At 40.6% G+C, this 12427-nt stretch overlaps 1 protein-coding gene across 6 annotated transcripts in view; it reads left to right on the top strand.

Annotated features, from left to right (window-relative positions):
• Positions 1–4503: 4503 nt before the first annotated feature.
• The window catches only part of SMARCA1 (SWI/SNF related, matrix associated, actin dependent regulator of chromatin, subfamily a, member 1), a 103490-nt gene continuing 95566 nt past the window's right edge, over positions 4504–12427 (top strand). For 5 of the 6 annotated variants that reach the window (XM_056107735.1, XM_056107734.1, XM_056107738.1 and 2 more), the window contains exons 1-2: positions 4504–4832; positions 11195–11281. In XM_056107735.1, coding sequence (XP_055963710.1) covers positions 4668–4832; positions 11195–11281 — 252 coding nt within the window. In that variant the 5' untranslated portion in view covers positions 4504–4667. The remainder of the gene's footprint in view (positions 4833–11194; positions 11282–12427) is intronic. The other variant, XM_056107739.1, reaches the window with a different exon arrangement.

Genomic DNA, 12427 nt, shown 5'->3' with positions numbered 1-12427 from the left:
AAATGACAGAAATGTTTTCAGTCATTTTCACAATAAGATTTCTACTGTCAAGTAAGAAGCCCTGTCAAAAACAGGGAACTTAATAAAGGTAAAGTGCAAAGATGTGATTTGGAGCCAGATAGTCTGGAATTTGAATCTGGCTTCTGTCACTGTAGAGCTTTAAAGGAATCATTTAAATCTAAGTTTCTTTTTCCCGATCTGTAAAATAGGGTTCATAGTACTCACTTCATAAAAGTACAAGGAAAAGGTTGAAAAGAATACACACTTCCCTTTCATGCATCTAACCCAATTTCCAGCCTTGAATTTTATATGGTTTCTGAGCACTGCCTGCATGATCACTGTGTGCAGAGCTAGAAGTGAACCTTGATCAAAGCTGGATATGGCCCCCAAACAAAAAATAAATACCATGACAATTAGCAATATCATATGTCAGGAATCTAGCACAATCCTGATACAATAGTGAGTGTTCAAGAAATGATAGATGTACATGGATATTGTCATCTTTTCCTTAGCATATATCGAGCACTGCATATATTGAGCATTCTCAAAACTGTCATTATCATACATGTATTTGAGAATTGTAAGAAATTATAAATGGACAGTCATGGAGAGTACATGCTGAATGAAAAGAGTCAGAAGGAGAGGGTCAGATAAAGAATGACTGCATTCATTTGTGGGCCGTAAAATATGTAGTATGAGACAAATATCCAAGACTAGGGGAAACAGGGGACAGGAGGATTGTTCAATGGTTGGAGGCTTGCCACAAGTTTGTGGGTGACGGAGGGCACTTAGGATAGAGAAAGGTCCAGTATGATAATAATAGTTGGAAATGATCACTCTGGATCAGAACTGAGTGTTGAAAGTAGGTAAAGGGTTATACATGATAACCTTTATGTATCTGTATTGCAAACCATCTGTATTGCAAACCAGAGGGAGAGAGGGAGAGGAAGAGGGAGGGAGAGAGAGAGAAAGAGAGAGAGAGAAAGAAGTCAGGGGTGCGGGAGGGAAACTGTTGATATTGAGACATTGGATATTGATGGATGGTGGGGACATTGTGGTGGAAATGTACCCTGATGAAAGGACAAGTCAGTTGGAACATTATATGACTGAAACTCAATCATGAACAAATTTGTAACTGTGTATCTCACTGTGATTTAATTAAAAAATTCAAAATTAAGAAAAGAATTGTAAGAATTTACTGATACAAACAAAATGGTTTTTGTGGTCATAAGCAAGACATCGTGACCAGATTCCTTTGTACATGTGAAGAATATTCACCAATGTGGTTGTAAGTCATACTTGCATTTTAGTAATAAATTTCAGATATAGGATAAGAGAAGGAACACCAAGTCCTTGGCCTTGTATTTATGAACCTATAAAATACCACTGCTAGACAAATATTTTGGTAGCTACTAAACAAGTCTAACTATATGAAAGTTTCTACTGTAGGGGCTGGAGTGATAGCACAGCGGGTAGGGCATTTGCCTTGCACGCGGCTGACCTGGGTTCGATTTCCAGCATCCCATATGGTCCCCTGAGCACCGCCAGGAGTAATTCCTGAGTGCAGAGCCAGGAATAACCTCTGTGCATTGCCAGGTGTGACTCAAAAAGAAAAAAAAAGTTTCTATTGTATACATTTACGATGGTCACAATCTGCCAAAACAGATATATTTTCTTAAATTTTTTTCATGAATCACCATGAGATAGAATTACAAAGCTATCATGTTTGAGTTTCAGTCATACAATGATTGAACAGCCATCCCTCAACCAGTACACATTTTCCACCACCAATGTACCCAGTATCCCCTCCACTCTACCCCCCGACTCTAAAATGGTTATATTTTCAATAACAAAGGATTAATTTTGAGGTTCCCAAATATGACCTCAAATTTCTTTGCAAAAGTTTGCTTTGGGGGGCCAGAGAGATAGTACTGCTGTAGGTGCTTTGTTTGCACACAGACGGCCTGTGTTCAAACATCCTATACAGTCTGGGTTCACACATCCCATTCAGTGCCCTGGTCATCAACAGGAGTAATTCCTGAGAGCTGAGGCAAGAATAAACCCTGCACATTGCAGAGTGTGCCCCCCCTCAAAAAAAGTTGGCTTCAGTCTCCAACCTCATTTAAAGTAGAGCAATTAAAAACTATTTCAAATGAAAAGATGCAAAATGGGAAAGTACGTAGTAGATAGAGCAAGGTGTTGAAGAGGATCAGAAATGAGGTGACTCTCTTTGAATACAGTCTACAGATCATGAATTTTAGGCAGACTTGCAAATAAGAATAGAACATGTTCTGTAAATAGCAGCTGTTGCCACAGCCAAAGGGCAATATTTACATGAATCCTGCAGCAAGGTCTATTGACCAAGCATTGACCTTTGCAGCCAAATGCATTCAGTTGGTAGCACTTTTCAGTACTATCATTTTGAAAAGGAGGATCAAAGTATTCATATATGGAAATTTGCCAGTGTACAAACAAGTTTGGCCTGCCCCTTCCAACTATTTTCTACTTTTGGGAACTAGAAACACATGTTCCCATAGAAAAGGTGCTATTAAGGGATGTGCTTTCCAAATTTACTCACAAAATGCATTAACCTATGATTGGACTGAAATACTCTCACTGGCAGTGAGTAATACAATTAAACAAAGTGTCGTTGCAACCAGAAGCATAATTACACACAGCACATATTGAAAGGGGAATTTTATCTTCCCAGTTTGATGTAAAATTTTTTCCACTGTCCTGGTATGGAGAGTTCATGTCACATTAGGCATCTATTTGCAGTACCCTTCTTTTTAAGCACTTCTTAAATTTTCTCAGGAAAGAGTCCTCAAGGTTTGGGGACACAGGTAGTAGGGAAGAGGTAGGATTCCAAAATGAAGGTTCAAGTTTTTATCTGGAGACACTTCAAATTCTTCAGATCATTCCTGAATACATATACTTTTTAATAGGAGGGAAGGAATGCCCACAATCAAACGTGGTTTAAAGGACCAGTTCAGTGACTTAATTCTGTTCAACTTTTGGGCTAAAGTTGATGCTTCAGAAATCTGAGCTGTTTTTATACTAAGACTCTCCATACGTATTGGATCATACACATATCTACTTTGGGATGAGAAACGCAGGCACTAAGGAGAAATCTAAAGGCAATGTAAAGGAAATAATGAAAATAAAATCAGAGCAGATTTATCATCACTTGCCTCTCCTTTCTTCTCTCAGTGGTCTCCTTTTTTCAAATATGAGTGCCTTGCTCTTTGTCTCTTTTTCTCTCTTCAAAACCTGTTCCTGGATAGGATCTCACACACATTCACATTAAGGTGCAAATGACCAATAATAGCTAAAATGTCACAACTTTAAACAAATAGAATTTATGGCATTATTTCTAGGAAGAGGGATATATTTGGAGGGAGCGATTGTGTGTCTTGTGATCTGCAGAAATCATGCTTTGTGTCTGATTGGCAATTAGGAGGGAGTATTCAGTGAAACGGTAGGTCAGAAAGTATGTGCTTCATTTTGGAAATTGTAGGGTTTGTGACTGTTGTTTGATATATCATTTTCTGTTTTGTCTTCTTTTGTCCTTAATGACAGAAATTTAAAAATCAAAGATGGACGCCTTTACTGTTATTGATCATGATACATTAAGAAAAATAAACAAAGCAATATTGAACAACAGATATTCCCATAAAATTACAAAATGCCTTTCTCTCAATAAGCATGCATTGGTGTTGAAATCCTACTTAATAATAATCTGGACAAGAATAGGTGACACCTCCGTCCTCAAATCACAGTTATTCATTTCCTTATATTAAGCACCTACCGTGAGTTGCCCCAGGTTCTGTGGGGACCTTGCCCTTCAACCCTCCCAACCCCCACTCCGCCCCCAGGAGTTTTTCGCATTCTTTGGAGAAGGCAACTCCTGCATATTGTCCACGCCATCTGAGAGATATCAGCGGTTAAAAAAAATACATCAAACCCCAATGCAAGGCTTTGTAAAAGTCAACGCTTGCAGCTGCAATCAAGAGATTCAAGAATTGCTTCTGCAGAATTTGCGAAGGTGGCAGTAGTTCCACCTCTTTGAGAGACCCGCGAAAGGACAGTCCCTAGAGGGGTTCGGAGCTTTGCGCACGGTGAGGAAAACCTTCTCCGGTCCAGTTCTAAGACGAGGAAAAGTTCTTTGTGCAAGAAGGAGAAAGCGCCCCGAGGTACAAAGAGCAGATTTAAAGGAAGGAGGATTCTTTCTGCACGCATCTGCGAGGGGAGCTCAGGCTGACTGTTGGGGGCGTGTGGGAAAGGAGATTTTTTTTAGGGGGCCGCGGGCTGTGGGTTCCCACCTCCACCCCTCTTGGCGCCCCACACTCAGGCAACAGTTGGTCGTGCGGGGCCGGCTCCGGCTCCGGGTGGGGAAGGGGAGTCTCGCGATCGTTGGGGGGGGGGGGTGGAGGGAGGGGGGAGGGTGACGGGGGGGGGAGGCCATGACGTAGGGTGGGTGGACGGAAGTGGGGCAGGGTTGAGGGTTATTTAAAGAAGGGGGGCCGAGCGCAGGGGTTGCGAGCGGACTGATTCCTCACTCGGGTTCTGTCTCGCTCTTTCCCGGGGAGCAATTGCCGCCGCCCAGGCACCGCGTCCCTCTCCTCGCCCCCCTCCTCGTCCCCCCTCTTCATTCCCGCTCCAACGCCATGGAGCCAGACACCGTTGCAGTGGCAGCCACCGTGGCAGCCCTGGATGAGAGCGGCGCGATCGTGGTCCTAGAGGACGATGAGCCGGGGCCGTCCACCTTCAAGGAGGAGGGAGCGGCCACCTTAGCCACGGGGACCGCGGAGAAGGGCGACAAGAAGAAGGAGGTAAATAGAAAAGGGGGTGTGTGTCTGGGTGTGTGTGTGTGTGTGTGCGTGTGTGCGTGTGGGGTGCACGGCTCCAAGGCTGGTGTCTGGCGAGGGGCCCAAACCCTCCCCTTCGGGCGCCGACAGGTACCCGCGGAGCTCGGCGGGGTTGGAAGGGTGCAGGGGGGCGGGGGGGAGGTTGCGGGCGCTGGGGGCGGGGGCGGCCGATCGGGCTTGGCAGCCGCTCCCCTCCCCTCCCCCCCTTTCCTTCTCGCAGTCTGGAGGGCGGGGGCGGGGCGGGGCGCGGCGCGGGGTGCCCGCTACCCGTTATTCCCGGCCTTGGGAACCCCTCGACAGCCCCCGACCCCTTGGCCTTCCCGGAACTGGGGTAACGGGGTGGGGGATGGGGCCATGGAGGAAAAGCCTCCGCCCCTCTCTCTCCCCTCGTTCGCTCCCTCTCCCCCCCACCCCTTCCCGTCGGCCTCTGCCTGGGAAATCTGGGCCCTTCAATCCCACACTCGCGCTGAAAGGGTTTTGCTCGGGCTCCTTTTTTTTTTTTTTTTTTTTTTTTTTGCTTTCTGCAAAACGGAATTTCAAGGTGCCTGTGGTTGAGAGGCAGGGACTTTGGGAGACTTAACAATTGCTTTGATTGGCAATGTCGGCCTTTGGGATGTCGGGGGCGGGGGGCGGCGGGTAAATCATCCCTTGTTCATTGGGTCCCCCGCCTGCTGAGGGAAGGGGTTGTCACCCCGAGAAAAGGAGCTGTTCACGTCGTATCCCCCCACCCCGCTCCCCCGCCAAACCCCAAACTGAGGCGCATTGGACGCTGCCTTAGGAAAATTTCCAACGTGTGCACCCTCACCGTCTCCTGCCCCGCCCCCGACGGTATAGTGTTTCACTCCAGGGCCACGCAAATGGTCCCTCTATCGGGCCCCAAGCCTTCCAGGCTTCTGCCTCCCTCTCCTAGTGGGCGCTGCTGGCTCCTGGACACGCGCAGGTTTCCCCCCACCCCCGATATTTTTCATCCAACGTCGCCAAGAGGAACTGCTGCTAACGTGCATAAGGCTATCTCTCAGACGCTTATTCATAACAAATCTAGAAAATATGCATTATTTCCTTAAGGCGTATTTCATCTGAACTGAGATAGAATAAAATAAAAGCCAATAAAAACTCGAAAGGAGTTGAAAAACTGGGCCAGAAACTAAGATCATGCATAAGGGTTCAGGCTGCACAATAATTACCGAATGGATCCTTTATGACTGGATTTTTCGATCCTTCCCCCACGCCCACGTTTATGAGTAGACGATTCGTAATTTTTTAAATATGGAAGGTAATTAAAATTATGCTTTACCGATCTCAAGTGGCTTTGTCTGAACCATTACATGACATGACACGGGTAAATAAAAAGCTTTTCAGGAAAATTAACACCTTTTGCCGTGAATTAGAATAATTTTAAAATTGGCAGTTGCTTAAGCGACATATTTTACTGTTAAAAGGTTGACAAAACAGAAGGACAATTGTAGTGCTGAGTAAAAACCCTGGGAAGCATACAGTTTTAGATTTATGTGTTCCTTGGATTAGTAAGACAATTTTGATGATGAAATCAGGCATCAATAGAAATCAACTGTTGGAAACGTCCGAAATTTGTGGAGGTGCCTTTTATTCTCTAGACTGAGTAAGTAAGTGCTAAACTGTGTGATGGATGTGAAATTTCCAGTTTGTCTAATTTTTTTTAAATGTGTGGACTGGAAATCAACTGGAAAAAAATATATAAGAAGCACTGGGTTGATGCATATTGTATTCATAAACTTGGTAGCCTCATTAGAAATTTTCCCTACAGGGGACATTTGGACACGAAGACAGGTGCACAGGGAACACCATATGAACATTGGTGTTTGCTTCAGTAGGCTGAGGAACAAACAGAGACTGAGGGTCTGGGACAGATTCTTCCCCAGCCCCTCCAGTATGGTCCTGCTGGCACTTTGATTTCAGACTTCTGACCTCCAGCACATGAAACAATAAATTTTAGATGGCTCTAAGCCCCTAAACTAGCAATCTCCCTACCTTACTTGTCTGCTCGGCACAGGAAAATTGGTGTTACATGCAATTATTTTTCTGCATATCTGAAGGCTCTTAGTATACTTACACACTTCTTTCATATTTTTTTTGTTTTTCTTAAAAACCAAAATAGAGGACGGGAGAGATGGTACAGGGGTAAAAGGTTGACATTGTAAGCAGTTGATGTTGGCACCGCAGAGGGTCTCCTGAGCACCATCATATATCTGTCCCTCTCCTTCTTGCTGACCATTCAGCATGATATCCTCTAGTTGCATCCCTGTTGTGGAAAACGGCACGATTTTATTGTGTAGCTGGGTTGTATTCCATTATGTATACATACAAACCACAGGTTCTTGGTTTAAAACAAAAATTGGTGAGGGCAGCTAGTGGTGCTCAAGGCTTGCTTTCTCTGGCTCTGAACTCAGGGATCACACTGGACAGTATCCAGGTGACCATATGTGATGCCAGGGGTCAAACCCAGGTTGGTTACATGCAAAACAAGAGCCTTATGCATTTTACTATCTCAGCACCCCCCACAAGTTCTTTTGATGCTTGGTTGCTTTCGTTTGTGAGACTGTTAGCTATCACTTTTTTTGTGTTTGTGTTTACACCCATGTGTTCAGGGCTTACTCCTGGTTCTGTGCTCAGGGATCAATACTGGAGTGGGAGGTGGGATGCTCAGGGAACCATATGGGATATCAGGGTTTCAAGCAGGGTCAGACACAGGCAACGCATGTGCCGTGCCCATAGTGCTAGTTCTCTGGGCCCAGCCATGACACTTTTTCTTTGTTTTAGCGCCACACTCTGCTGTGTTCAGTGTTGCTTTCAGGGATCACTCCTGGTAGGATTCAGGAGACCATATGGGCGCCAGGGATCAAACCCAAGTTGGCCGTGTGCAAGGCAAGCACCCTACCCATTGCACCTTTATGCCTCCCAACCCCCACTATCACTTTTTAACACGTTGATGCTGATGTGTACCACTAGTGGCTCACACTTGAATGTGTTCTACTTAACACAAACTGCAGTACTGGCGCCATGTTAGACACTTTGAATACTTTTACTAGTCTAATGTTTTTGATAATGCACAATGAATATAACAAAGCTATAAAATCACTAACAACTGTAAAATACAAAAAAAAAATACAAGTGATGCATCAGGGAAAGGGATATAATTTGCTCTGAATACCAAGGTAGAGCAAATTGATGAACAACGGGAGGGCAGTGACAGTGACAGTGACCAAGGAAGATATTTTACTGCAATGAAATTCCTGTGTTTTTGTTTGGGGCTCACTTATAGACTTATAGTCTTGCTCATGTCATTTACTTCTGCTTTTAATTTCCGAAATACAGGAGAACACATTTCACACTTGCTAGGATTGTATATCGTATAAAAGAAAATGAGGTCTGAATGTTATTAGTAGGTAAAAGTAGAGGAAATTTAGTGGATTGGCTTGTGAGATTTAACTACAGAAAGGTATATTTTGCTTACCTTCTGGTTTTTAACTTGGTTTTAGTGACAGTTGGATAACCTTAATACTGTGGAAATTGGAGTTGGTATTTTGGTAATGAAATCATCAAGGGAAAGGTCACAGTCATTAAGCCAAGGTATCTTGATGACCTTGTACTGCATTCTTATGACATACAGATTACCAGATAAATTTCATAAGGGATTCAGTAGACTACCTTAGTCACTTTTCAAAATCGGGTGTTGGAACATTGTATGACTGAAATCCAATCATGAAGAACTTGGTAACTGTGTCTCTCATGGTGATTCAATTAAAAAAATTTAAAATAATAAAAAATCTTCTATGAGAAGTGAATTTTTATTTTAAAACTTTGTCCATTTTATTTTTGGTTTTGGGCCACAGTTGAGCTTACTCCTGGCTCTGCACTCACGGATCATTCGTAGCAAGGCTCAGGGGACCATATGGTGTGTCAGAGATCGAACCCAGATTAGGCACATGCAGTTCAAACACCCTCTCTGCTGTATGGTCTCACTGACCTTGAGAAGTATATTTTTAAAAACATATAACTTATACAGATGTTGAAGAGTGTACCAATTAAGTAATTACCCAGAGCCTTTAATAGCTCAAGAATAGAAATTTTAATTAGTGTAGAATTAAAATTTTATGATATTCTACTGCGAGGCAAGCAAAAAAAGTAATTAGTAAGATGTTTTTCTAATACTAAAATTAATTTTCTGTAAGTGAGGTTTGGTTTAACATTATTAGTTATATACTTACTAACTTGAGGCCAAGAAATTTTCACTGTGCTGAAACTTGAAAATTGGACTTCATACACCTTTTCATAAGGAATTTGCCACCGAATTTCTTTTCTTGCTTTAAAAATAAAATAGAGGTGCAGTAGAGGTAGTTAATACAAGGGTGGAGATGCATGCCTTATCTATGGCTGAATCTGGTTTCATCGCAGGCACTGCATGGTATTCTGAATACCACCAGAAGGATCCCTAAGCAAAGAGACTGGAGTAGCCTTTAAGTATTGCTGGGTGTGGCCCTACTTTGCCCAAATAAAATAAAATAAAATGTACAGTGTATGTGACAGTTTTAAAAATGTGGAAATTGAAGGTATTTTTGAAGTTTTGCATTCTTACAATCCAGGATTGCATTCAAAACATTCTATATAGATTATAAGTCTCTGTATATCAAAATTCATGTGTGACTTTAAGGGTAACTTTAAAGCACACACCTTTCATGTGGTATTCCTTTGCACTGAAGGTCTTGAGCAACACCACATTTTTGGGTCCTTGAATTCCAGGTTTGCTTGGCCAAGAATTGTTGCTAGGTACCCCAGGTCTTTTGTGGAGTATCACTTGGGAGTCCCCCCGCCATAGAGTTAAGAATAACTGAACATTAATTAATCAATTGGTGCTCCAAAGCAGTTCTTGGACCAGGGTCAAACTCCATAATCTTAGTTTGAATTTTCTTAAAATTGAAAATTTAATCTTGCAAGACATTTCATTAATATTGGAGCCATATTTATCTTACGTTTTTCTTATGTTTCAGAGCACATTCTATTGTTTTATGAAAAGGAACAGGGTAATAAAATCTATGATTAGATGGACACCATTTTAGTTTTTAACAACACATCTTGGTGTTGAAATACAAAATGTAACAAATTATTGTGAACAACTTTATACAAATACATGAAAAAAAGAAAACAACAACAACCCCCACTCCTAAAAACAAACGAACAAACAAAAACAACAGATCTATGTTCTGGCTTATGTGTAAAGTCCATGTTAAAACAGAAATGATCTTGGCTTTGGTATAAAAGGATAAGCTTATGTTTTTTTTAAAAAAAATTCCTTTTTGATTTCATGTAAAGAAGAAGGTGAATTTTATCTATTTGTGTCTGCAAATACAAACGTGGCTTTATATTGCCTAGATGTATACGAATCCTCACCGGATAATTTCAATGCCTTTTTTTGCTGTACCCGGCAGTACTCGGGGCTTGTTCCTGGCACTGCATTCAGAGATCCCTCCTGGCAGGTTCATGGGACCACTTTATTGACTGCCAGGGATCAAACCTAGGTTGGTTCTGTGCAATGAAAATGCCCTACCTGCTGTACTATAGCTCTAGTCCAATTTTATTGTTTTTAAGTAGGTGATTGATGTTAATTTTTACTAAATTATAGACTATAATATCAAAGGTTCTGAGAAAATACTGCTACGGAATTTTTGCAATATAAATTGTATAAAATAATTTTTCTTTCCAGTTGGAAAAAATGACCATAAGTCAAAATGTTGAAATGTACTATTTCATTATTTTAAATATAAATGATCCCATTGCATTGAATTAAAAAGTTTAAATGGTCCTGTTATGCTATGAAAACAATTTAAAAAGTAATGTCTTTTTAGGAACAGAAACCACAATCTTTTCTTCTGAAAGTCTGGCTTATTTCCATTACATAAAGGAGTGTTTCTGAGAATGAATATTTACTTAACTTATTTGGTTTGTGGTTGATAATATTAGTGTACTTTGGATTTTAAAATCTATTCAATAGTTATATCCTTTCTTTTTCCTTAAAATAAAAAATATTGGTGGAAAGGTGCACTGTTTCAAATATTGTTTTTTAATTAATGCCATTTCTCTGGCTTTTCATATTCTTTGGATTTTTTATTGGACCTCAGGTGCACAGACTGGATTAATTATAAGCGCTGCTTCATGACTTGCTCTCATCATCGGTCCATGCATGGCCCGTGTTGATTTATTTATTTAGAATTTAATTAATTTTTACTCCTTTCAAGTGAGAATGTTAAGGCCTTGCTTTGCAATTTGGTGATTTATTTTCTTTGAAATTCTAGAAAAACGTTTCTCTGTTTCAACTCAAACTTGCTGCTAAAACTTCTAAGTCTGAAAAGGAAATGGACCCAGAATATGAAGAGAAAATGGTAAATATATTCTTGGGGTAGGATAGTGACCTCTATAGCTCGTTTTTATAGCAGAGATGTGAAAGATGAAAAATTACATGTGTATAGATAATGAATACAGAATCAGATTTTAGAGTTGGAAAATAATTTAATCTATGATTCATTAATAATGGATTTTTGTTGAACAAATGAGTCTCATTTTCAGATGAGGAAAAGGTTTAGGAGAAATATATGGAATTGCTCAGACCAGACATCCCTTCACCTTTGCTCTGTGTTATTTCTTTCATAATAAGGTGTTTGATGCTCGAAATATTTTATCCATTAAATTAAGGTATCATTGGTACTCTCAGTATGGATGAGACAAAGAGGTCACAAAGTCAGAGTAATTTATTTTTCTTCCGCTCTCCTTGTTTTTGTTATATGAATGAATACTACATATTATGAAGCATGTAATGCAGTAAATTTTTAAGGGAAGACTGTTTATCCTAGTGCATGAAAATATTACAGATATAAGCAGTATATTCTCAGTTGTACCCAAATACTGTTTTGTTGTATATTTAATAGTTTTAATTATTAGTTACTAAAACCTGCATTTCAGCTTTAACGAGACTAATGCTCTGCTATCTTTCAAAACTAGTCGAATTGGTTAACTTAAAAAGGAAGTTAACAGGTTGCTGGAAGTTAACTGGTTGTGGGGTCATTTTTTTGCAATGATGTTATAAAAATAAGTAGATATATGCATATTTTGGTTCTTTCTAGCAGTTTCACAAAACTCCATGCCTTCATGTTTAAGGCCATGTCTAATGTAGACAGTTAATGTTTCAACAACTCTAAAGACAACATTCCAGTGAAGACAACATAAAATGGAAAGGTTTTGGCTTCCTTCCAGCTGTTGGCTTGAATATATTTCTCTAATTCTATTTATGTTAATGAGCTCCTCTAAGTTTCTGGTGTTATTAATTATGCATCCTTCATTAGTAATTAGATATTCTCTACCCTGTGGTCAGAAAATGAGAATGAAAAACCATCTTTATTTTTCTCTTTGTCTAGAATAATGTATATATTTCTTGCTATTTTAAGACTTTTTACTTTAAGACTTTTGAAGAACAATTTTTAGTAGAAAAATGTATTTCCTTTATATGCTACGGATATTATGATCTTTTACTA

The sequence above is a fragment of the Sorex fumeus genome, unplaced genomic scaffold, assembly GCF_029834395.1.
Source record: "Sorex fumeus unplaced genomic scaffold, SorFum_2.1 ptg000171l, whole genome shotgun sequence".
NCBI lineage: Eukaryota > Metazoa > Chordata > Mammalia > Eulipotyphla > Soricidae > Sorex > Sorex fumeus.
This window is presented reverse-complemented; position numbering and strand designations above follow the sequence as displayed.